Here is a 23374-nt window from a genome sequence, read left to right on the forward strand (position 1 = left end):
TTTTTTTTTTGCTAAGATGTAAAGAAATTTGAGATACCATGGATTTATGGCATACATAATACATAACAAACTAAAGGTTCCTTATTTAAAACATCTTTGTGTTTCTCTTTTCTTCCATATTGAGTTGATGGAAATGGTTCCTAATTTTCATGCCATGAATACCTTGCAACTTAAGTTACTATCTAGATTTAAATAAATAATTATTATACTTATATTGGCATAAATATTTTGATCTCGTGTTAAATATATAGATAAAATAACATTTATACATTTTTCAACTTTTTATAACAATTCTTTTATGTACTGTTCAAGGAACAACAAACGTAAAAGGTTGAAGAAATTTAAAGAGGAAGAGACTATTTTACGTAAAAAGAGAAGAATGATAGAAAACCTAACTGTTTTATAATGTATCAATGTTAAGTAATAATTAACATTTTAAAAAATAAAATACTAAAAACTGTCATAACTTTTATTTCACATCAAAGTTAGTTTAATCGTATTAACACGTGCCACGATTGTTTTTTTATTGATATCACCTTTTCTAGAAACACCATATTTAATAAATGCTTCGTTGATCTTTTTGTTATAGTTTCTTTTGAGCTAATATTTCTTTGAGGTGTCCCAACTTTCTTGATATGCATAGTAGTATCTTTCACATCTTCTCGATTTCCACATTTTATACTTCATATTTCCACTTATGTATGAGAAAATTTCACCTAACAACTAGAGAATGTTTTTACAAATGATTGCATATTTTCTCTTAGATAACTTATGATGGATAATGATACTTTGAAACTAAAAAAAATACACACCACCACGTGTTCTCTTTTTAAAGGTTCAGTTGTCAAATAATAAAAAAACAAAATGACATGGAAATAAATTGAGACAAGAGTTTGAAGTGGTGCATTTCACTTTTTCAATTCAAAATCAAAAGTTACATTTGGGATGAAAAAAATACTAGAGAGAGGAGTCCAGGCCACCGAAAGTCGCGTGAAGAGGTTTTGGAGTTTAAGGGACTTTCTACCGTTCATCGGGAGCGTCGTCGTTGATCATTCACCGGAGCACTTTCCAGCGTGTTCCACCATTTCAAAACTGCCCAGCCCACCAAAAGTCGCGTGAAGAGGTTTCGGAGTTTGAGCGAATTTCCACCGTTCATCGGAAGCGCCACCGTTGACCGTTCACCAGAGTACTTTTCGACGCTGTTCCACCGTTTCAAAACTGCCCAGGCTACCAAAACATACATCCCAAGTCATTGAATGAACTTAAAAAACAAAAAGTGTAGGTTCAGTACAAGGCTAGTAGCACAATTCAAATAAGTGGGGAGTTTAGTCATGACTTCTGCACATGAAGGTAGACTTTGTCCTGAATACATGTCTCCTATTAATAAAATTATTAATGATGTCGAAACAAATTTATTTTCAGTAAGTATGGTGTAGCATTAACAAAACATACATCCCAAGTCACATAATCAACTTAAAAAAAATGTGTAGGTTCAGTACAAGGCTGGTAGCATAGTTCAAATAAGTGGGGAGTTTAGTTACTACTTCTGCACATGAAGGTAGACTTTGTTCTAAATACATGTCTCCTATTACAAAAATGATTAATGATGTCAAACACATTTTTTTAGCAAGGATGGTGTACAATGAACAAAACATATGATCATGTACTCTAGAATTGTTGTTTCCCATTAATTTCAATTTCTTTTGTCTTTTGTGTTTGTCATTATTGTACTGAGGTTGTTGAAATTAACCTTTTATGGAGATGATACTGAAATCTGTAATTGGGGAAGAGCATTTGAAGTACGAACATCATACGTAGTTATTTGAAAGGAAATTTTCTTCATTATAATCATGGTTGTTTAAATCAATGGAGTGTGAGACAAAACTGTTTTATGTTCATTCTGTCATAGTAAACCATCTTTGCTGAAAATAAAGTTGTTTGGACATCATTAATAATTTTTTTAATAGGAGACAAGTATTCAGAACAAAGTCTACCTTCATGTGCAGAAGTCATAACTAAACTCCCCACTAATTTGAACTATGCTACCAGCCCTGTAGTGAACCTACATTTTTTTTTAAAGTTCATTTAGTGACCTAGGATGTATGTTTTGTTCATGGTAAACTATCCTTGCTGAAAAAAAAAGTGTTTGGACATCATTAATAATTATTTTAATAGGAAATGTTATTCAGAATAAAGTCTACCTTCATGTGCAGAAGTCATAACTAAACTCCCCAGTTATTTCAACTAAGCTATCAGCTCTGTATGAACCTACAATTTTTTTTTGAAGTTGATTTTGTGACTTGGGATGTATGTTTTGTTGATGCTACACCATCCTTGCTGAAAAAAAATTTTGTTTGGACATCATTAACACTATTTTTAATAGGAGACATGTATTCAGAACAAAGTCTACCTTCATGTGCTGAAGTCATAACTAAAATCCTCACTTATTTGAATTGTGCTATTAGCACTGTATTGAACCTACACTTTTTGTTTTTTAAGTTCATTCAGTGACTTGGGATGTATGTTTTGTTCATGGTACACAATCCTTGCTAAAAAAAAGGTGTTTGGACATCATTAATACTTTTTTTAATTGGAAACATGTATTCAGAACAAAGTCTACCTTCATGTGCAGAAATCATAACTAAACTCCCCACTTATTTGAATTGTGCTACCAGCCCTGTACTAAACCTACACTTTTTTGTTTTTTAAGTTTATTCAGTGACTTGGGATGCATGTTTTCGGTGGCCTGGGCAGTTTCAAAACGGCGGAACAGTGCCGGAAAGGGCTCTGGTGAACAGTCAACGGCAACGCTTCCGATGAACGGTGGAAAGTCGCTCAAACTCCAAAACCTCTTCATGCGACTTTTGATGGGCTGGGCAATTTCGAAACGGTGGAACAACGTCGAAAAGTGCTCCGGTTAACGGTCAACAACGACGCTTTCGATGAATGGTGGAAAGTCTCTCAAACTTCAAAACCTCTTCACACGATTTTCGGTGGCCTAGGCTCCTTCTCTCTCTAAGGTTTTTGCAATCCCAAAATATAACTTTTGATTTTGAATTGGAAAAGTGAAACGCGCTACTTCAAACTCCTGTCTCAGTTCATTTCCAGATCATTTCGTTTTTTCTTATTATTTGACAACTTGACCACTAAAGGAGGACATGTGCAGTGTCAAAAGTTTGTCATTTTTTGAATGTCAAATATCATTATCCATAACTTATATTGATTTGCTTTTGCATTTTCATATGAAAAACATATTTGAAACAAATATTATTAAAATTCTTCACCAACAATTATAAAATATCTCAAAGTTAACATTTACATATTTATATTCTCAAATTATTTATATAATGATTAATTGAGAATCACTTCTTACAAAAATATCTTTAATATCTAATGATATTAATATTTCTACATTCTCACTAGGACTATGTTCAATTATTCTTTTTTCAAAAACCTTTCTTATAATTTTTTTATTATAACGAATATAAATTTACACAAATACATAAATTAATCCTAATTATTTCTTCTCAATTTTTTCCAAGATTAAGAAATTAAAATTAAGAAATAAGTATCATTTGTTATTACTTCTAGCTAGACCTATTAAAGATGTTAATAGAAAGATTACTCAAAGAGAATATCATAGTTTAAGTTTCTTTATAGGTGGATTACTTAAAAAAAGAAAGATATAATTTCATACTACAAATATCAATAATACAAGAAGAAAGAATAAAATGTCTACAAAGAATGTAAGACCATATTGCAAGTAATTTTTTTACAACATAAATGAGTTATACAAGACACAAGTAGCCTATCTTTGAATGTTTGCTAAAATATCATTTATGATTTTAATGATAGTGAGTAATATTAAGTTTTTGTTAAATATAATGAGTTTGCTAAGTGTGAATTAGTTAAAGTATCTCAAAAGATACATGCTCAAGATCAAACACAATCTAATGAAACAATGAACTTCTAAATCACAAAACAAGAAGAAATATAAGTGCTTAAAGTTCTAAATGTGTAGAAGAATATATGAGACCTACAAAACATAAGACAACTACGTCAAAGATTAGACAATCATACAAAATAACATATATATACTCCAAAGCTTACATCTTTAGACACATGGAAGAGCATATTGAAGATTATATATATGTATTACAACTTTTGAAGTAGATGTTAACACATAAGCAACCTAAGTGTGAGTGTTGTATGCTCATTTCAATGCAATCAATACAACAAAAGATAACTACTTAAATAAACAGTAATCATACGAAATAGCATATGCACTCCAAAGCTTATATCTTTTAGACACATGGAAGAACATCTATTGAAGACTATATATATATATATATATATATATATATATATATATATATATATATATATATATATATATATATATATATATATATATATATATATATATATACTTTTTAAGTAGATGTTGACACATAAACAACCTAAATGTGAGTGTTGTATATGTTCATTTCAATCCAATTAATAAAATAAAAGATACTACTTATATGCTCATTTCAATACAATCAATACAACAAAATAAATAGTTGTTTAGATAAACAATGTAATTATTTCAACAAAAGCAGAAAAACAATGAAAATGTAAACTAAAAGTTGAACACCTCTAATAAAATATCGACTCAAAGGACAAAGTAGTAAACATTATATTGCAACATATTTTATAATGAACATAAACTCAATTGATTACTAATGAAGAAAAAAATAAGAACAAAGTAAAAATAAGACAAATGAAAAATACAATCATTACACAACAAAGCTAAAGCTAAGGACGTGTGTATAAAATATGTACTATCAATTGTTTTATTGGAGAAATTTTCTACATTATACAATTTGGAAATAATGTGAAAACTACTATCACATCCATTGTTGCTTGAATTCTTTGAGAAAATAAATAAAGAAGTTATTGAAAGAGGTAACTAAGGTCTGTCCAAATATTCACTTTCAATTAAGCTAATTAGAACAACGGATTGAATAGAATATAAATAGTGTTTACTTGTTATTTAACTTTTAATCTTATCTCGATATCCAATGAATTTTAAAAAATTTATAGATATTTATGAATATCCACTAATATTTTTTTAAAAAATATTTTATAAATTTTAAAATAAAATCTAAATACAAAAATATAAAATATAACATAAATTAAATTAAATTTTAATTTTAATTAAATTTAATCTAATAAAATATAAATTGAATTTTAATTTTAAATAAATTTAAAATATAAATTAAATTTTAATTTTAGATATTCATAAATATAAATATTATACTAATTTCTAATCCATTTATAAATATCCATTTATAAATGAATATTAGTGTTGGGGAGCAAACAAAGTCCCACATTCATAAATTTGTGAGGGCTTGACCCAAAGCGGACAATATTTTACCCGTGTGCAGATATGTGTGTATATTCGAAACTTCCCAACAATTAGAATAAAAATTATTCATGAATAATAAATATCTATAAATATCAATTATCCATCATAAATTTTATCCAAAAATATCTACCTACTACATCTTTTTGTAAATCTAATTTTCAAAGAAAAAGAGATACATACATGTAAGGACACAAACGAAATATAAATGAAATATATCATTGAGGGTTTGGAGAGAGGCTGAATGAAGGGTTAAATATGTTTTTAGTCCCTAAACTATTGACCGTTTCTGGTTTTCGTCCCTCTTCCAAAGTAAGGTACAATTTAGTCCTCAATCTTTAAAAAACGTTCGTTTTAGTCGAAAAAACGAACGTTTTGAGGACTAAAACGAGGACTAAAAACAAAATTTTGAGGACTAAAACGAACGTTTTTCTAAAAAATGAGGACCAAATTGTACCTTACTTNCTCTTATTATAAGTAAAAATGGAAAAATCTATCTAAACATAACTCAATAATCTCAAAATAGTAACCAAACAAAATTCTGTCACGGGTATATATATCAGAAAATGCAAAGGCACTTATATATACGATCATAATATGTTCGAATGACAGGCCGCTAAGGACCATCCTTTGCCTTTGGTAGAAACATCTGATTGATCTTCGAACCCTGTTAGATAAGCAGAAGATTAAGTTCAGAAACCGTGTCAAATGAAGTGCAAAACATCTAAATCCTAAATAACATATCAGCACCTCAAATAGCTTTATTATTGTATCAGTGCTTCCGGTGGCAACAAACCTTCCATTAGCACACCTGGAACTATTCTAGAAACTAAGCTGATCAGTCCAAAACAACGGGGAAATGTATACACTATTAAAGAATATATCTTGTGCTCCGAAAGGAATCTTGTTTCATGCTTCGAGAAGCTCTTTGAGGAACTTTCATGTCAGACGCAGTGCTGCCGTAAACAAAACGCAATTTTCAAGAGAGCATGTGATATTGTGACCCACGGATGACTTAAGATTTCAAGTAATTAACTCTTTCGTTGCACTCGAATGAATGAACTTCTAAGTCTTGCCCCAAATTAAATACAACAAATTATGTCCGATAGTCAATAGAAATGTAGTTTTGGAAGTTTGCCTGAAATCATTAGCTGTTGTGTGAGGCAGGGGCAGTGAGGCAGAGAAATCAGTGCCTCTGGTGATGTCGCCTTTTTTGCTGCTAGACCCTGTTATTATTATTTACTTGAAGAAAAAATGAGAGAGACATACTTCCTACAAAGCTCGATTTCAGAAGCACATCAAAGAATCTCAATTGGGCAAGGGCAATTCCAGAGTACTAATATAAGTACGTATCAAGTCAAAACTCAATTTTGATAGTCATTCATTGACTCAAATTCATCCCACCACTAAACCAGAGACTCCATGAATGACCTCACGCTCTCCACATCTTCATCCCTTTCAGCAAACTTCTGCGGTTTAAAAAGTTTCCACAGTCCAGCGGGATGCTTCGTCTTAACTTGAACACCACACCCAGAAAACCTTCCATAGATCTTTTCACACTCCGGGTATGGCTTCACATAAAGATTATAGAACCTAAGCCTAGAAGGCATAACCAAATCCTTCAACCCAAACTCAAACCCAATGGCACCTTTCCCCCTCAAACACTCTACCACACTGTACCTAGCCACAATCTGCTTCTCAAAATTCACACCCAAGTATTTAGGCACCTCAGCCAAACACTCTACACTACACTTCATCCTCTGCACCAGAAACTCAACCTTCCTTTCAACATCCCCAACCTCGTAACAAATCACCCTAGGCTCCTTCCAAATAACCTTCAGAGCATCCCTTCGAGTCAAACCATACCCACACAAACAATCCACTCTTAATTTCACCTCAAAACACGCTCTCATCAGACCCGAACCTATAACCCTCTCTTTGATACTTTCCCTGCATTTCAAACTCTCTATCAGTCTCAAACACCGCGTAAGCTCTCCAATTTCCATCCCCAGAATCCTCGGGTCCCGCGAGATCTCGCTCCTCATCTCACGATTGGAAAACCCTAGCTCCTTGATTTCCCGAAACAACGGCATCAGCCTCTGCTCAACACCGAGCGCCAAAACCCTAGGAAAGGAACGGACAACGAGATCAATCTCGTCCCGGGGAATTCCGAACCCCGCGAGAAAATCTATCACGCTCGCGATTTCGTTCTCGCTCGTGACAACCACGTCGGGGAACCCTTCCAGAATGCTGGCCACGGTGGCGTCGGAAAACGCGAAATCGGTTTTGAGCGCGTTGAGCTTGGGTGAGAGTTGGAGCGGGTCGAGATGTAACTTTGTGGAAGAGAGGAGAAGGTTGAGGAGGGTGGAAGGGGAGAGTGTGGGGAAGCGCGTTTGGAGATGGGGGAGACGGGATTGGAGGGTGTGGTGGAAGGAATGGTGGAGGAGGGAGGGGTTGGTAGTGAGGAGGGAAACGATGTCGTTTTGGGGGATGCGGAGGGAGAAGAGGGTGGTGAGGGAATGGTGGAGTTGAGGGAGAGGGGCTTGGAGAAGGGAAGGGTTGCGGGAGAGGAAGGAGGGGATGAGGGAAGAGGGGAAACCGTACTTCTGGAATAGGTTCGCCACCGCAATTTTTTTTCTGTACTGAGAGAAAGCGGAAGTGCTTCCGAGGAAACGCGCGTTTGCATATTTCGCGCCCAACGTCATTCTTTGTGCTGCCAAAAGCTCTGTCTGTGGCCTCCACCGTGATTTGTCTTCGTTGTGGTTGTGGTATTAAGCCGGTGATCCCTAAAATTAATAGTATGTATGGGTATATTCGATTAAACCAACTGATAATTTTGGAAGTTAATAAATTCATTAAGAGTGCCTCTATAAGTTAATTAATAATCTAGTTTGTAAATACAACATAAAATAAGTATATAAATTTTAGGTTTAAATGCTTACTTCGTCTCAATCCACTTTAAGTGGTGAATTTCTCTTTAGTATCCGGTTTTAAAAATGAAGACATTAGATTTTATGTTATGCAAAATATATGAATAAAGTTCACAAAAAAAGAATAAGTTCAACCAATCATCAAAGAAAAAGCTGAACAAGAGATAGAAAAAACTGGACAATAGAAGAGAAAAAGTACGACCACATCAGCATGGACTTAACGTCGTTGCTATCAACTTAATGGAAATAACCTTATTCATATATTTTTCATAACATAGGAATCCAATGTTTTCGTTTTTAAAACCGGATACTAAACAGAAATTCAACTCTTAACATAACGACGAAGTAAACATTTAAGCCTAAATTTTATCATATGAATAAAAGTTAGTCTAAAAGAATATACGTAATATGTAATTTTAAATTATAAAATTTAGTAATAGGTTGGTAAAGAATTTTTACGAAAAAAATCACGTGTTTTAAATTTGATAAGTTCATATACAAAAGTTGTATAGAAAATATATTCTTAATGTTGTATGAAGCATTTATGCTTAAATGCAGACAAAAAAAATTCAACATCTTACAATGGTTCTAAAAAATATTTGAAATTGTTATTTTCATCTTGAAGTTTATATAAATAATATCTTGTGAAAAAAAAAATATTGAAATGTCTAAGAGAAAGTTTTTAGGGTTATATTTTCAAACAATTCTTAACTTTTTGGTTTGTGAGCAAGAATAATACGGTTGTATTTGTTAATAACTTAAAAGAGTGTTTATTATCTTATAGTCATCTTAAGACATCATTCTATTTTCATTAAGAAAAAAATTGTGATCTTTAAATCACTGTCTAAACAAAGTGTTTAATTAGGTATAATTTGATTCAAAAATGCTAAGTTGTTTAGTCAAAAGTAATTATGTTATAAGAGATGTCTTAAGTTGTTATAGGTCAACATGTCTTGTGTTGACTTTGGAAATATATATATATATATATATATAAATAAAGGATTATAGCAAATACTTTTTTCAAAGCTTTGTATAAAAAAATATCTTGTTAAAAAAAAGTTAAATAAAACTAGAGTTGTCAAAACGTTTCCAATTTTAACATTCAAAGCCTTAAATCTTTTTGTGCCATAAGCTTTATAAGAACATTGTTTATATTTTATAGTTACCTAAAAGTGTTTATAATCTTTATATTCATCATAAAACATTGTTTGATCAAAGTTATAGCCATTAATCAAGACACAACCTTTTCTACCTAAGAATGACAATGCAAGGCAGGCCATGCAAGCTGACTCGTATGCCTATAAGAAAAAATGTGAGGCAGGCTAAGTAGTTTAGTCTATTTGCCCATTTAAGCCCACCCTGCATAACCCACAACTCACTCAAGCTAACAACGAGTTGGCCCGCATTGACTTATATTTCTGAAATCCATTAACACCAACATAACACGTCGTATGTCTTTCTTCTAAGAAACTTGCTCATTTTCATTTCTTCTCCAATCCATCCAAAAGTAATTTGATCATTCACATTCAGTCCATCCAAATATTATTTTAGCCATTTATAGCTAAAATAACTCAAATATTATGTTAGACATAAGTGGTTGTATATTCAAATAATATTCTAAGTTATTTTACCCATAAAATGGCTAAGGTCGAAACAATACTCGCTTGTATCTTCATAGCCTTAGTATGTTTAATAAAACTCAATCAAGTTGATAAAGAATTGAATGTACTATGAAATTTAAAGACGAACCAGTATAAAAAGAAATCAAGAGTTTTCCTTTCCTTAGTCCTTTTATATTGCATGTAATTTACCTTAACTATTCTAAGCATGAGAGATTTGTTAAAACGTCTTTCAAAAGGCTCTTTACATGACATGTTGCTAAAGTTGAAGTTGTGTTTGACAACTCTTCATAAGACACAACTCTTAACATTCTTGCTTAATAGTGTGTTTGTCTTGCTTCAAATTTCATTTGTATGAATCTATTGAACACAATTTTTTGAAAAACTTTTAAAGTTTATTAAAACACAATTCAACTCTTCCTTATTATGATTTTGACCTATTTTCATAGTTTTTGTTTGTCCCTTTATGTTTTAGGAAAGAATCCAAAAAAAAAAAATTCCATTTTTTATACATTGAAAACTTGTACAAAATTACATAACAAATATGAATAAGAATATGGAAATGGGGAGGTTTTATAAGAAACTATGTGATTTTATCACAATTTATGATCACTTTAGATGTTAACCAATTTATACATAAAATAACATTTAATTTACATAAATGGTTAAAAGAATAATATGTACATAAAAAAAATTAGTATAATAAGAAGACACCCCATATGAACATGACTAATCACACTATCTTTCTTAATAAAGGTAGAAACCATCAAAGAAGACAAATAAAAAGCTAACAATATGATTCAGTATTTTGACATGGTTAAGAGAAACGAAGGAATGAATTGTCCCTGATTTATACAAAATATTAACCAATTCACAGTTTTTAGGAAAACTTTACATTGATGTATATTATTTGTTTTCCACTTCAAGTAAACCTATCCACTAGTTCCTTGTTATAAAAGGAGTGGAAGGGTATGAGAGAATATATGAAATGGAATTCCGTGAAGGATGAAGAATATGTTTGACAATTTCAAGCTTCCAAGAGAACAAACTTCTAATTCCCAAGGATAGTTTATCATGGAAGAAGTTTAAGTTTGTGTTTTGTAGTCAATGATGGAAATACAAATATGACTCTCACTTTTTTTATACGATTTGAAGGAAAAAAGAAACGTGAATTTGTGAGATTTATGAGAAACAGGTCTTCGTGAAGAGAAGAGGAGAGAAAGACAACTCCTAACATGCTAAATTACCTATTTATCCTTGAGTTTCCATTCTTTCATTTCACCCTTTTCACTATATATTTTTGTGTGTTTTTTCAATGTACATGAAATGCATGAAAGTTGTGTAGCATATAAAGATTCATTAACAAGATTCCTAAACATGAATAGTTCAAATTTGTCGTTGACCATGACCATGGTAACTAAAGCTTTCAATACACCATTAAACTCATGAATAAGTGGTTGGGTTTAAGGTATTTATGTTGTGAGAGTTCAAATTTATGGTGCATCTTGGTTTCCTTTACTTGTTAAATTTATTGTTATTCTAGTGTATTTACGAATGTGATTCCCATATGATTTGTTTACTTTGTACGGTGCATTTGTGAATGTTGATGTTGGCTTCGGTGAAGGCCCAATTATAATCAAACGTGAGATGTGTGTGAGGTAAGAACAAAGTGATTATGGTAGATTTTCGCATGCAAGAAAAGTGATTGATGACCAAAGAACACGAGAGAATTGATTTTGAACCATAGAGAATTGATTATCCTATGTGTATTTTTTATGAAAAATGATTCTCTCGTCTCTTTTTTTTAAGCATAGTTGATTATTCTTTTCTCTCTAATGTTAAAATTGATTATCTTTTGTTTTTCATCTCCTTCTTACTTTTGAAATCGTAATAAATGCTTAAAAATGCACCTTACATTGCATTTTCTTGGATGCACAATTTCTCTCCTATGTCACTTGTGCTACATCTAAGATGATGCACCTCAATGTGGAGTTGTCCCTAAAAACCATAGTTAAACTCGAAAAATGGTAACATTATAGCATGTCATTGTTGCTTTCTTCTTCTTTTTAGCTCTTGAAAACTTATTTTAGACCATTACTTTAAACTTTTGCATATTGTAGTGATTATGATGAGCTTTTAGCACCTCCATAATAAAAAAAAGTAAATTAAAAAAAAATTCTCTACTAGTATAAAATCATTTTATACAAAACAAAAAGTCTAAATAATGTGTTTAAAATAATGTAAATGGTTATTTTTGTAAGACAACTAATGTCATTATTTTTCTTAAAAGTTGTTATAAAAAATACTTTTTACAATATATTTATTTTTTTAACATTTAAAATATATTATAAATTTAAAATATTTTCATTAGAAAAAAACTTTTAAAAAATTATATATAAAAGGTTGAAAATTCTATTTTATTTCAATATAATTTCATCAATTTCAACTTTTTTTATTTTAAATAATAATTCACATTTGATTTTATCATAATTTACACTAATTACATTTTATTTTATATTATCTTTTTAATCAAGGGTAAAATTGTAATAATCTAATTTTATCAATTAAAACATTTTTTAAATCTATCAAGCTCATCACGTCACGCACCAATTTTCATAATTTTTTCTCTCATATTCCTTCATTTCTCAGTATCTTTTTCTTAATCCAAACAACATTATTTTCACATCTTTTTTCCCTCAAATTCACTTTTATAAATCCAAACACAAGTTAAAGGAGTTCTCCTTTGTGACATTTGCGAGCAAAAGATTTGCTAGAGGAACATCAATTCTCATTAGATTCAAAAGTAATTAGAAAATGCATGAGAAAGTTATTTATGGATTGGATAGTCTCCTTTATACTCTAGCCTAAATGAAGCTAAAATTCAATGCTACTTAAATGAAATGGAAATGTAATCTCGAGGGCACTCTCTTATTGGAGTAGCTTGCAAGACAAGTCTTTCTGTTTATCTGCAAGCAAGGAAAGAGACTTGCAATGCAAGCTTCCCATATGATGAGGTGACACCAACGTAAGCTTCCTAATAACATGTGATGATGTGACACATTTCTTACACCATGTGGTGTCTACTTGCTTTTCTTTAGGGTGGAGCTTGGTAGACCTTAATTAGTCCAAATTAAGGCTCAGTTTTGAACAACAATAGTGATATGCCTCAAAATAAGAATACTTTATCATTTCCTTTCTCAATTAACTAATAAATAACAAATTATTTAAAAAATTTTATCTAGAACTTAGATCTTAGAATAAATAAAATAATCATTTCAATCTCACATGAAATAGTTCAAGAAAAAAACATGTATTTATGAAAAATATCACAAGAGTTAGATTCTCACAACTCAATATCCTTGTATGTCTCATAAATTTGATATTAAAACATATAAAGGAGAAAATGATGACACAGAAAAATCACACACTCAAAATAAAATTTTGATCGATACGATTTGAGGAAGAGAAAACAATACATTAATGAAGTGCATAGAAGGGAGATGAGAACATTGTAACCATGTGCCTTAAGTAGCAAGATGCCTTTTCTCTCTCAATACTCAATTTTGTTTTGTACAAAGTGAGAAAATAAATCTATTTAGGACAATTTATACTTAACACACGAAGGTTAATATCCTAAACAAACTCCTAATTGATCGAATTACTAAAAAAACACTAATTCCATCCTTTAAAAGTTTGATATTTAATGTTATTTTGAATTAAAAGCATATAAGTTTTTACAAAAATTTGCAATATAGAAACACAATCTATGTCTATTATTAAATAACACATACCACATATCTATTGTATTTAATATTTAATATTTTTTCTACACAAATTATTTTGGAATATAAGAAATAAACATAATATGAAAATGAAATCAGGGATTGAAAACAAAATTAAAGAAAAGAAAAATATTATTTTGTAATAGGGGTGACAAAATGGGTTAGTCCAACTGTTTTGACCCAATTTTCCATTAGTTTGCCAAAACTGAATTGAGTCAGATTGATTCATTAGAACAAAACCAACTAGAATTTATAACCTGTCTTGCTAAAGGCAAACAGGTAGACAACCCACCCATTTTTGTTTTTTTACTTAATTTTTATTACTTTTTTAAAATTATTATTTTTAAAATTGTTTATATATATATATATATTAAAATTTTAATCATATAAATATTTTTTAAGTTTTTAATTGTTAATTAATGTTTTTAATTGGATAAATTAAAATTATATTTACATGTTAAATTATTATATTATAACTAATAATTAGAACTTTGAAAGTATTAATAATTTAAATTACAGTAATATTATATATTTACATCTCTAAAATAATATAATATAAAAAATTAATCTTTTTAATTATATTTTATTTTTATTTTTAATTTATAGAAAAGAATATTGGGTCACTCCACTTGCATTTTGTTTGACTTGTTAATTTAGTGGACTAGACAAATCGCGTCAAAACAAATTAATGGATTAAAAGTTTTAATCTGATCCACTCCATTCTAAACCCCTTTTATCATTGTTCACTTTCTTATCTCTAATTTGCATCCTCTTATTATAATTTATTAAAAATTTAAATTAAAGTTTAAATAATTAATCAATTGAATTGAATGAAAAAAAGTCATTAAATTACAAATACAAATCTAATCAAAATAATATATTATCAAATTAAGATTCAATAGATTTTAAATTTTATTTTATAAAATCAAAAACACACTTTAATATCATAAATATCAAATTCAAAATTAGAAAAAAGAAAAACAAATTTAAAATAATAAATAATCGACACAAATTTTGGTTAGGTGAATTAAACTTCAAAATTTAGTTTTTTTTTATGAATAATAAAGAACAAAAAAAAAAACACAATGAAGAAACAATTCGAAAATTGAATGACAAAATAGGAAAAGACTATTTATAAAACTAAAGAAATGAATTCCCTCCATTTGATTACAACACATATATGTTATACATGAACTCTCATTAATTGTATGCATAAACCTAAATATGAGTTTTAATTAGATTCCTAAGATGAATTAAAAAGTCTAAGTTAAAACAAAAAAACATCAAATCTACTTAAATTCCTATACAAAATTACAATAAATCTATTTGTAAAAAAAATCACATAGACGAACAAGTTTATAACAAAAGAAAAGGTTATTATATTAACTGAAAATTCAAAAATAAAAAAGTTATATACATGAAATTTAATTTATTATTACTAAACTAATTATTTGAAAAATAAAATAAAATATTTTTTTAATATACAATAAATAAATATATATATATATATGGGTTTGCTAACGCACGTACGTCTGTTTTTCAGTTGGTACATTTTAGCAATGTGTACCGGGTTTTAGTAGACAAAAATATCCTTATATACTATGGATTCTAAGTTATAAGGTTCAAAACTAAAAAAAAAAAAGAAACCCCCAAACCCTTACTCACCTCTCTCATTCCTCTGTCATCCCTACTGTAGTCCCAATTGAAAAAATCAGAAACACTTGCCATTAAACAATCTTACAAAAAAATGATTTTATAATGAGTTTTGATCTTATAATTTTTGTCTTATCTAATTTTATCCAATTTTCATAAGCATAAAGGAATTGGTAATTGACCTGGAAAAAATCAGAAATACTTGTTGTTAAACAATTTCTTACAAAAAATGATTTTATAATGAGTTTTTATTTTATAATTTTTGTCTTATCTAATTTTATCTAATTTTCACAAGCATAATGACATCCGAAAGAATTGGTAATTGGCCTGGAGGGTTTTTTTAGAGATGATGATTCAACATGATGAAATTAGAGAAATTAGTGAAGATGGTGAAATTGAAGAGATCTTGAATGAACCTTTGCCTCAAGGTGAATATGTCAATGACTCAACTCTTTAGAAAGACAAATTGTTTAAAGGCAAGTGTTTCTGATTTTTTCAATTGGGGCTACAGTAGTGATGACAGAGAAAAAGTTGGAGTAAGAGAGATGAAAGAGAAAGGATTGAGAGGAACGAGAGATGTGAGTAAGGGTTTGGGGGGTTTCTTTTTTTTTTTTAAGTTTTGAGAATGAAAATTATTAAAATACCCTTAACCTTAAAACTTAGAATCCATGATATATAAGGGTATTTTTGTCTACTAAAATCCGGTACACATTGCTAAAATGTACCAACTGAAAAACAGGCGTACGCGTTTTAGCAAACCCCATAATATATATATATATATATATATATATATATATTATATATAATCAAATTAAAATTTAAATTTTGAAATACATTAAAAGTAATCCGTTGAATGATTAAGGAAATTTATGAAAATATTATATTAATCTTTTACACAATTTAATAAACAAGTTCAAAATGATTGAATAAATTTATCAGGACAAACGGTTTTAAAACTGAACTTAGAAAAAGCAATTCACTTATATTCCTGTAAAAGACTAATCAAGGTGTTGTATAAAAAATGTTTAAAACACCATTAAAGAAAATACACCTAATTTAAATTGTATTTTTTTCTATTGTGTAAAACAATTACTATTATATATACGGAATTTTTTTGAATTCTTCTTTTTTTATCTATATTTTTTTAATTTGTTTTTTTAATTATTATTATTTTAGATTGAAATAATTATATTTCTATTTTATTATTTAAATGATTATTAATTTATTTTTTAAAATTAAAATGATTATTTTATTCTCTTAAATTATTATATATTTAGATTCGGTTACTTTTTAAATTAACTTAATTCTTTATAATAAAAAGAGGCCCACACATGTACGTATATTTCTCCTAGTTATTATTATTATTATAATATAGAAGCAGTCCTATATATTTATTATCTAAAGAAAAAATTCAATTAAGTCATTTATTATATATAGGGAATACAATGAATAACTGGACAGTCAAAAATAACTATTGAGGTACTATCCAATATGTTAAAATTACAACTATATTTACAAAAATTTTAAGCCTTAATAAATGCAATCTTATAATAATAAATTAAATCAATCAATACAAACTGTGTAACGTTCAAATCAAAGCACTACATGACAAAATTATAGAAAAGAAAAATCATTTACACTTAGAATATAGTTTTTCTATTACAGGAAGTATAATTTACAAATTAACAAATATGTAACCTTGTAAGAAAAATAAGATTGAAGAAAATAATAACAAAATTAAAATTCCAATATCTTCTTTCTACCCTTTCTCTGTTTTCTCTGATCAGATTCTGGAGAACTCACTCTTCAGTCTTTACCCCCTCCTGGTTTGTTTTCTTTAACCCATTTCCACTGTTGCATTATATACATTTTTTTTTTCAATTTTTGTTGTGACAGTGATATCAGTGATACACATTTTATTTATTTATTTATTCTATTTTGCATGAACGAAAATAATCACAAATCCCAAAACCTCTTTCTCTATTCTTTAAACATTCACACACTTTCTCGTGTCTCTCAGGTTTGGGAAGATTAAAATTTGAAGACAAAAAAAGTTTGATTCTTTTTTAGTGGGGTAGTGCGTTTTGTTTTGTTTAACAATTTTTGAAGAGGAGGGGGAAATGAGGTGGGAAAAGGTAAAGGGAACAGGAGGAGAAGGACCAGGGAGGAGGTGGGGCCACACGTGTAACGCTGTTAGAGATGGCAGACTTCTTTATCTCTTCGGTGGTTACGGCAAATTTAACTGTCAGACCAACCAAGTTCACGTATTCGACACTCGTAAGTACCACAATCTTTCTCTATTCTTGTGTCTGTCTTTTTGTTTTTTTAAATCTTGATATGGTTTTTAGTTTTAAGATTGATTTTTCTTCTTAATTTTGATTGCATTGTCATTTTCTGCCTGTTACTGTTCACTAAGCATGGGTAGTTTTTATTTGTTGGGTTCTTTCATCTTTTAATTTTTTATATGGGTCCCTGGTTCTTTTTTTGAATCTTTATATGATCAAATGCTTTCACTATTTTGGGACATCCTATATCTTTTAAGTTGAGTGCATTGTTTTTTATTCCGAGTTGAGTGCATTGGGTTGTTTGCATTATTTTTGAAGTGTTTCTATTCATTTATTCTGTTATCTGCAGCTATTTTATGGCTGATGTTGGTGATTTGCAGTGAGGCAGAGTTGGAGTGAACCAGCTGTTAAAGGGACCCCACCTACTCCTAGGGACAGCCATAGTTGTTCTGTTGTTGGTGATAGTCTTTTTGTGTTTGGGGGTACAGATGGGACCAGGCTGCTGAATGATTTGCATATTCTAGACATTTGTGAGTCATTATTCTGATATTTTTAATGTGGGAAGGGAATGTTATTGGACTAAGTTTTACACCATAGTTGTGATATAATACATCTGAAAGAGTTTAGGGTGATCTAATTATGTACACCCTGTAGTGTACAGTAATTGTTTAACTTGATGGCACTCACTGCTGTTGAACTGTCTTAGCTTCACATACATGGATTTTTCCAACTGTGAGAGGGGAAGCACCAGAGGCACGGGAGGGTCATGCTGCTGCAGTTATTGGCAAACGACTATTTGTATTTGGTGGTTGTGGGAGATCTGCAAATAATACTAATGATGTGTACTACAATGACCTTTACATATTAAATACAGGTGACTTTTCTTTATCACACACTACCATTTGTTTATCTAACTAATTCACTTTTCAATTTTTACCCTTCACATTCATGAGACCTCACACAATATCATAGGTTCATACAGTGTGACAAAATTGTTAAAGATTTCTTATCTTAATTATTATATTCTAACACATGGTGGAACTTGGAATAGTCACACTTTTTGTCTTGCTTCTAGAGGTTCATAATAATTTTAGTTGTGAATGAAATGCAACGAAGGTTGCACTATTTAGTTGATCTAATATTTACTCTGTTTAATAATTCCATTTGCATTAGTACTTTGCAGTTTTTTTTTTTATTATGGATAAGATGAGAAATATACTTATGATTTCTTTTCATCTATTCACCTGTAGAAACATATACATGGCAGCGTGCTACAACATCAGGCACTCCACCATCTCCTCGAGATAGCCACACTTGTTCATCTTGGAAAAACAAAATTATTGTGATCGGTGGTGAAGATGAACAAGATTATTATCTGTCTGATGTTCATGTTCTAGATACTGGTATGTATCCTTTTATGTAACTGTTATACTTTTGGTACACTTATTGAATATTTGTGCAAGAAAGGGGGTATTTATCGGAGTATAATTTACTAGCATTTTCTGTAAATGCAGATACTCTTATCTGGAGCAAAATGTGTACCTCTAGCCAATCATTGCCACCTCGAGCTGGTCATTGTACAGTTTCTTTGGGCAACAGTTTGTTTGTTTTTGGGGGCTTTACAGAAGCTCAATGCCTATACAATGACCTGTATATGCTTGACATTGGTATGTCTAATACAGATGCTTGTTTATAAGTCTGATAAACACTTAAACAGGAGCTCAAATTTTTTCACTGTACTAGTTTGTAGTAAATATTTATTGTTTGTTCATGTGTTAAAGTTGTGCCCTTATTTTTCATTCCTGATTGGAAACAGAGACTTTTGTGTGGACGAAGGTGGAAACTACACCTAGTGGTCCTTCTGCTAGATTTTCTGTAGCTGGTGACTGTTTAGATCCACATATGGGGGGTGCTCTTGTGTTTTTGGGAGGTTGTAATAGAAATCTGGAGGCCCTGGATGATATGTATTACCTATACACAGGTTGAGCAAAGAGTAAATTTTTTCCTATTAAATATACTGAGGAACATTTTGATTATAGAATTTCTGCAAATTAAGAAGTTTGTGACAGAAATGTGTTTCTAATATATTTCTGGCTTTTTAGGTATTGCACAGGAAAGAGAACTCAGACCAGAGAAGTTATCCTTAAGGAAGCAATTGAAGCTGAAATGTCAAGAGCAAAATCTCAATCTTGTCCAAAACCCAGTTCTGTGTGGATATGGAGTGGATGCTGGCAGTAATCATCCTATGTCAATCTTAAACTATAGCCAACAAAGTGAGAACCTGCTTATATATGAACTTCCTGAGGAATATAACAAAATATTTTGTTTTTCCTTGAAGTGATATGTGTTTCCTGTCATTCTTTGTATTGGATTTTGGAAGTCCCTCCTGTGTATATCACAGCTTATATTACATGCTTTCTTGTAATGTATTTATTTGGTCTTTTGCCATATTTTTAGTTGATAATGATAAGGTAGTGAGGATTAGTGTTCTTAGCTGCACTCCTAAATAGAGTTAGTTTCTCTGACCAGTTTGTGTGTTTCTTCTGAGACATGCACACTAGTTGTGGCAAGTTGATATTTTGTAAAGTTTTGTAAGTTCTAAAAAAGGAAAATATTCTTTGGTTATGGGCCTTGATTAAAAGAATGAAAAATGGTGTTTGGGTATTCCATTCAAAGTGGGAATCTAAGTATCCAGCATCATGTTTACAGGTAAACTAAATATCCCAGTAAGGCAATCCCTGCCTCCTGGAAAGAGAATGTTTCATGCCAAAGTTACGGAAAAAATCTCAGCAGGATATACTATTGAAACTGTTATTGATGGAAAGCCTCTTCATGGAATTCTGTTTTCAAACAAGCCAAACATTCAAAGTCCAGTTGCTAATACTTCCAATAGGTATGTCCTTCTCTTTACAATTTTTCACCACCCGAATCTCCCTTTTGAAAAATTTGGTTTTAACATAGTGTTTGATTCTCAAAACAGGAAAAGGTCTGCTGGTGAAATTGAAAATGTTGATTTAAATGACATGCTTACACAATCAGACAATGTAACAACTTCTGCAGTGCTCAGGCAAGAGAAAATACAAAATCAACCGGAAGTACGGGGAGAGAGTTCAGAATTTCTTGAACGCCATAAAGAAGCAGATACTATTGTTGCGTCAAGTACCCGAACAACAGCTGCGGACTCCTTAAAGGTCAAGTATTTTTTTTTTTACTTCTGTTGAATAAAATTCTATGTGGGCCAGATTATTGGCTCTAAAATTTTATTTAGAGGCCCCAGGGAATAATTAAAAATTTAAAATTGACAGTATAGGTTTTGTTATTGGAAGGATGTTAACTATAAATGTGACCTTATACACAGTTATAGATTCTGTTTGCGAGGTGAACTTTATGAGAGTACGAGTTTTTTTAGTGGCTGAATAAAATTTTCATGTGTACAGTGCTTGTTTGCCATAGGTGTTTTACCTGTAGGCACTATGGCCATAGATTCATGGGACTTGCACATCCGTATGCATGCAAGAAAAGCTATGGATTGCCACTAAATATTAACATTTTCTGTTTCCTATGTGTTATGGATTGAATCCTTTTCTGTAACCTTAGCTGAGATATAGTTGGTCATGATCTAGTTTATTTAATACCTTGGTGGGATGTCTGTTCCAACACTAGTGTTTTTTCCTTTTCTACTGTATGTTAAATTTTGTTCAATTCTAGATAGTGATCTTCCAAGATAAACATTCTTAGATTTTCCACACAAGGGAGACCATTTCCTTGGCTCTAGTGGTGTATGTGAATGAAAAGTCACCTGCCAGTTAATGCGCATGAATCTAATAAAGATCATCCCTGGGAATGTAACGTGAGTCTTTGGTGAGGTTTCTTTCTTACCTGCACATCCATGAATATCCTGCAGGATTCTGTCAACCCAGAACCTGAAGCTGTTTCTTTGAATCTAAATGATGAGAAAAATGACTCATCAAAACCCTTAATTGAGAGCTTGAAAAACGATGGATCCAATGATGAGACAAGTTCCAAAGGTGAAATGCAAATTGGAGATGAAATAAATGTGCCAGTTTCCAATTGTGAAATTTCAGGACAAACGAGTGATGCACCAAACTCTAATGCTGATGTCCTGAAACCTGCAGCAGCTGAGAGTTCTGTTTCTCCACCAAATCAAGGTATGGAACTATTGAGAGAAGTTAGTGAAGATTCTTTGGCTTGACCTTTTTTGTCGTTAGCATGTTGGATAAAATAGCATCTCCTTTTCATTTCAGATACATTTTCATGCAAGTTTGAGTTAAAACTGAATTCACTTGTTAAGTTGTTACTCTGCCCCCCACCCACAAAAATGAAAGAAAAAAACCTCTGGAATTTTGTCTTTTGCATTTCTTTGAATGAAATGGCATTTCCTCTCACATATGGCAACATTTTCAAGTGAGTTTGAGTTAAACCTAAATGATTCGATTGGTAAGCTGCTGCTTCTCTCCTCCCACAACAAAAAAGAAAGAAAAAATGAACCTCTGTCCCAATATGCTTTTGGGATAAGAGATTTACTTTTATAAATGGATAGGGGGCTAATCATCATGGCATTTTTGCCTATTAACTACCTCTTATTAAAAGAAGTCATCATTTTTGCACTTGAAAGCAACATCAATGATTAACCTTTTTGTTTTATTTCAAATTTCTGTTTAAACGTAAAGGCAATCATGAAAGTATCAGAGATAATATATATTTGAGCATCAGATAGATGTCTGTGTAATGTTAAATGAACTCTTGTAATGCAGAAAACTTCAAAATCTGGAGTAAATTTTAGTTAAAAACACCCATCCATTTTTCTGAGAACATGTTACTGTCAGAGTATATGTACACAGTTGATTCCAATACAAGTTTTTAATCAAATAATCAGGACTCAATTTTTAATATATTAAATTCTAAGAAATTCTATTAAAAAAATTGTAAGAAATTTAGACAATTTGAAATCTACATGATGCTACTACTACTTATTTTAGGAGCACTTAACCTTGTTACTGATGGTAAGAAATCTCGATTACCTCAATGTTGCAGCACTGTGTTGTTTACTTGTATTGTTTTATAGTCTTGTTTACAGCATACCACATTTAAACACTTGCAATATATAAACTTACCTGACATGACATGGTTTTTGAATTAAGATTTTCAGACAATTAATAGTTATCACTTCATAATAGCAATTGAAAATTTGAAAATTATTGTATGACATATTGTGAGTTTGAGCACAGTTCTTGTTGTATGAATACAGGTGTGACAGATGATTGCACAACTCCAAGGACAGAAAGCCAAAGTGAACAAGAAAAATTAACATGAATTCTGGCATTTTACATTCCTTTTATGAAGGTTGCAGCAGATGCACATAACAGTTTAATAGAGAGAAACGTGCTAACTGGTGGGGATATACTGTTACCTACACAACATATATTGATCTTAAATTGTTCGGCAAGACAATTGTTACCTTAGGTATAGATAGTGTTACAAGTTTTTGTCTGTAACTCTTCATTCATTAGGAGAAAAATATTAAGAGGCTGACTATAGGTGCCAACTTGTAATATTTTTTTCTTGTTTTCATTTATCTTGTCTTGGTAGTTTTGAGGCGATTTTTTATTTTCATTTGGCAAGATGACTGTTTCAGAATTTGTTTTGCAAATCACCAATTCAGTTTTACTTTGACTCA

At 30.7% G+C, this 23374-nt stretch overlaps 2 protein-coding genes across 4 annotated transcripts; one reads left to right on the top strand and one right to left on the bottom strand.

Annotated features, from left to right (window-relative positions):
• Positions 1–5901: 5901 nt before the first annotated feature.
• Positions 5902–8246, bottom strand: LOC124840038 (transcription termination factor MTERF15, mitochondrial). Its single transcript, XM_047316022.2, has 2 exons — positions 6158–8246; positions 5902–6074 (listed from the first exon to the last, which is right to left on the bottom strand). The coding sequence occupies exon 1, from the start codon at positions 8110–8112 to the stop codon at positions 6814–6816; it is 1299 nt and encodes a 432-aa protein (XP_047171978.2). The 5' UTR covers positions 8113–8246; the 3' UTR covers positions 5902–6074; positions 6158–6813.
• An 8850-nt stretch (positions 8247–17096) lies between these two features.
• Positions 17097–23374, top strand: LOC124822815 (uncharacterized). 3 transcript variants are annotated; one of them, XM_088106031.1, is made up of 12 exons: positions 17097–17217; positions 17412–17668; positions 18057–18206; positions 18383–18550; positions 18927–19079; positions 19191–19343; positions 19493–19657; positions 19779–19949; positions 20386–20569; positions 20657–20867; positions 21581–21845; positions 22946–23374. In XM_088106031.1, the coding sequence occupies exons 2-12, from the start codon at positions 17512–17514 to the stop codon at positions 23008–23010; spliced, it is 1842 nt and encodes a 613-aa protein (XP_087962157.1). In that variant the 5' UTR covers positions 17097–17217; positions 17412–17511; the 3' UTR covers positions 23011–23374. The 3 variants fall into 3 exon arrangements, with proteins under 3 accessions (XP_087962157.1, XP_087962159.1, XP_087962158.1); XM_088106033.1 differs by lacking the exon at positions 17097–17217 and having other exon boundaries at positions 17346–17668; positions 21762–21845; XM_088106032.1 differs by lacking the exons at positions 17097–17217; positions 18057–18206 and having other exon boundaries at positions 17346–17668.

Source organism: Vigna umbellata, chromosome 2 (genome assembly GCF_029865625.1).
Source record: "Vigna umbellata cultivar VRB3 chromosome 2, Vumbellata_1.0, whole genome shotgun sequence".
Lineage (NCBI taxonomy): Eukaryota > Viridiplantae > Streptophyta > Magnoliopsida > Fabales > Fabaceae > Vigna > Vigna umbellata.

Bases quoted from the DNA above. Each gene is read 5' to 3' on its own strand.
- LOC124822815 (XM_088106031.1), top strand. From the start codon at position 17,512: ATGAGGTGGGAAAAGGTAAAGGGAACAGGAGGAGAAGGACCAGGGAGG. The intron at 19,950-20,385 runs GTGAGAACCTGC...TCATGTTTACAG, and splicing joins CTTAAACTATAGCCAACAAA to GTAAACTAAATATCCCAGTA. The intron at 20,570-20,656 runs GTATGTCCTTCT...TTCTCAAAACAG, and splicing joins GTTGCTAATACTTCCAATAG to GAAAAGGTCTGCTGGTGAAA.
- LOC124840038 (XM_047316022.2), bottom strand. From the start codon at position 8,112: ATGACGTTGGGCGCGAAATATGCAAACGCGCGTTTCCTCGGAAGCACT.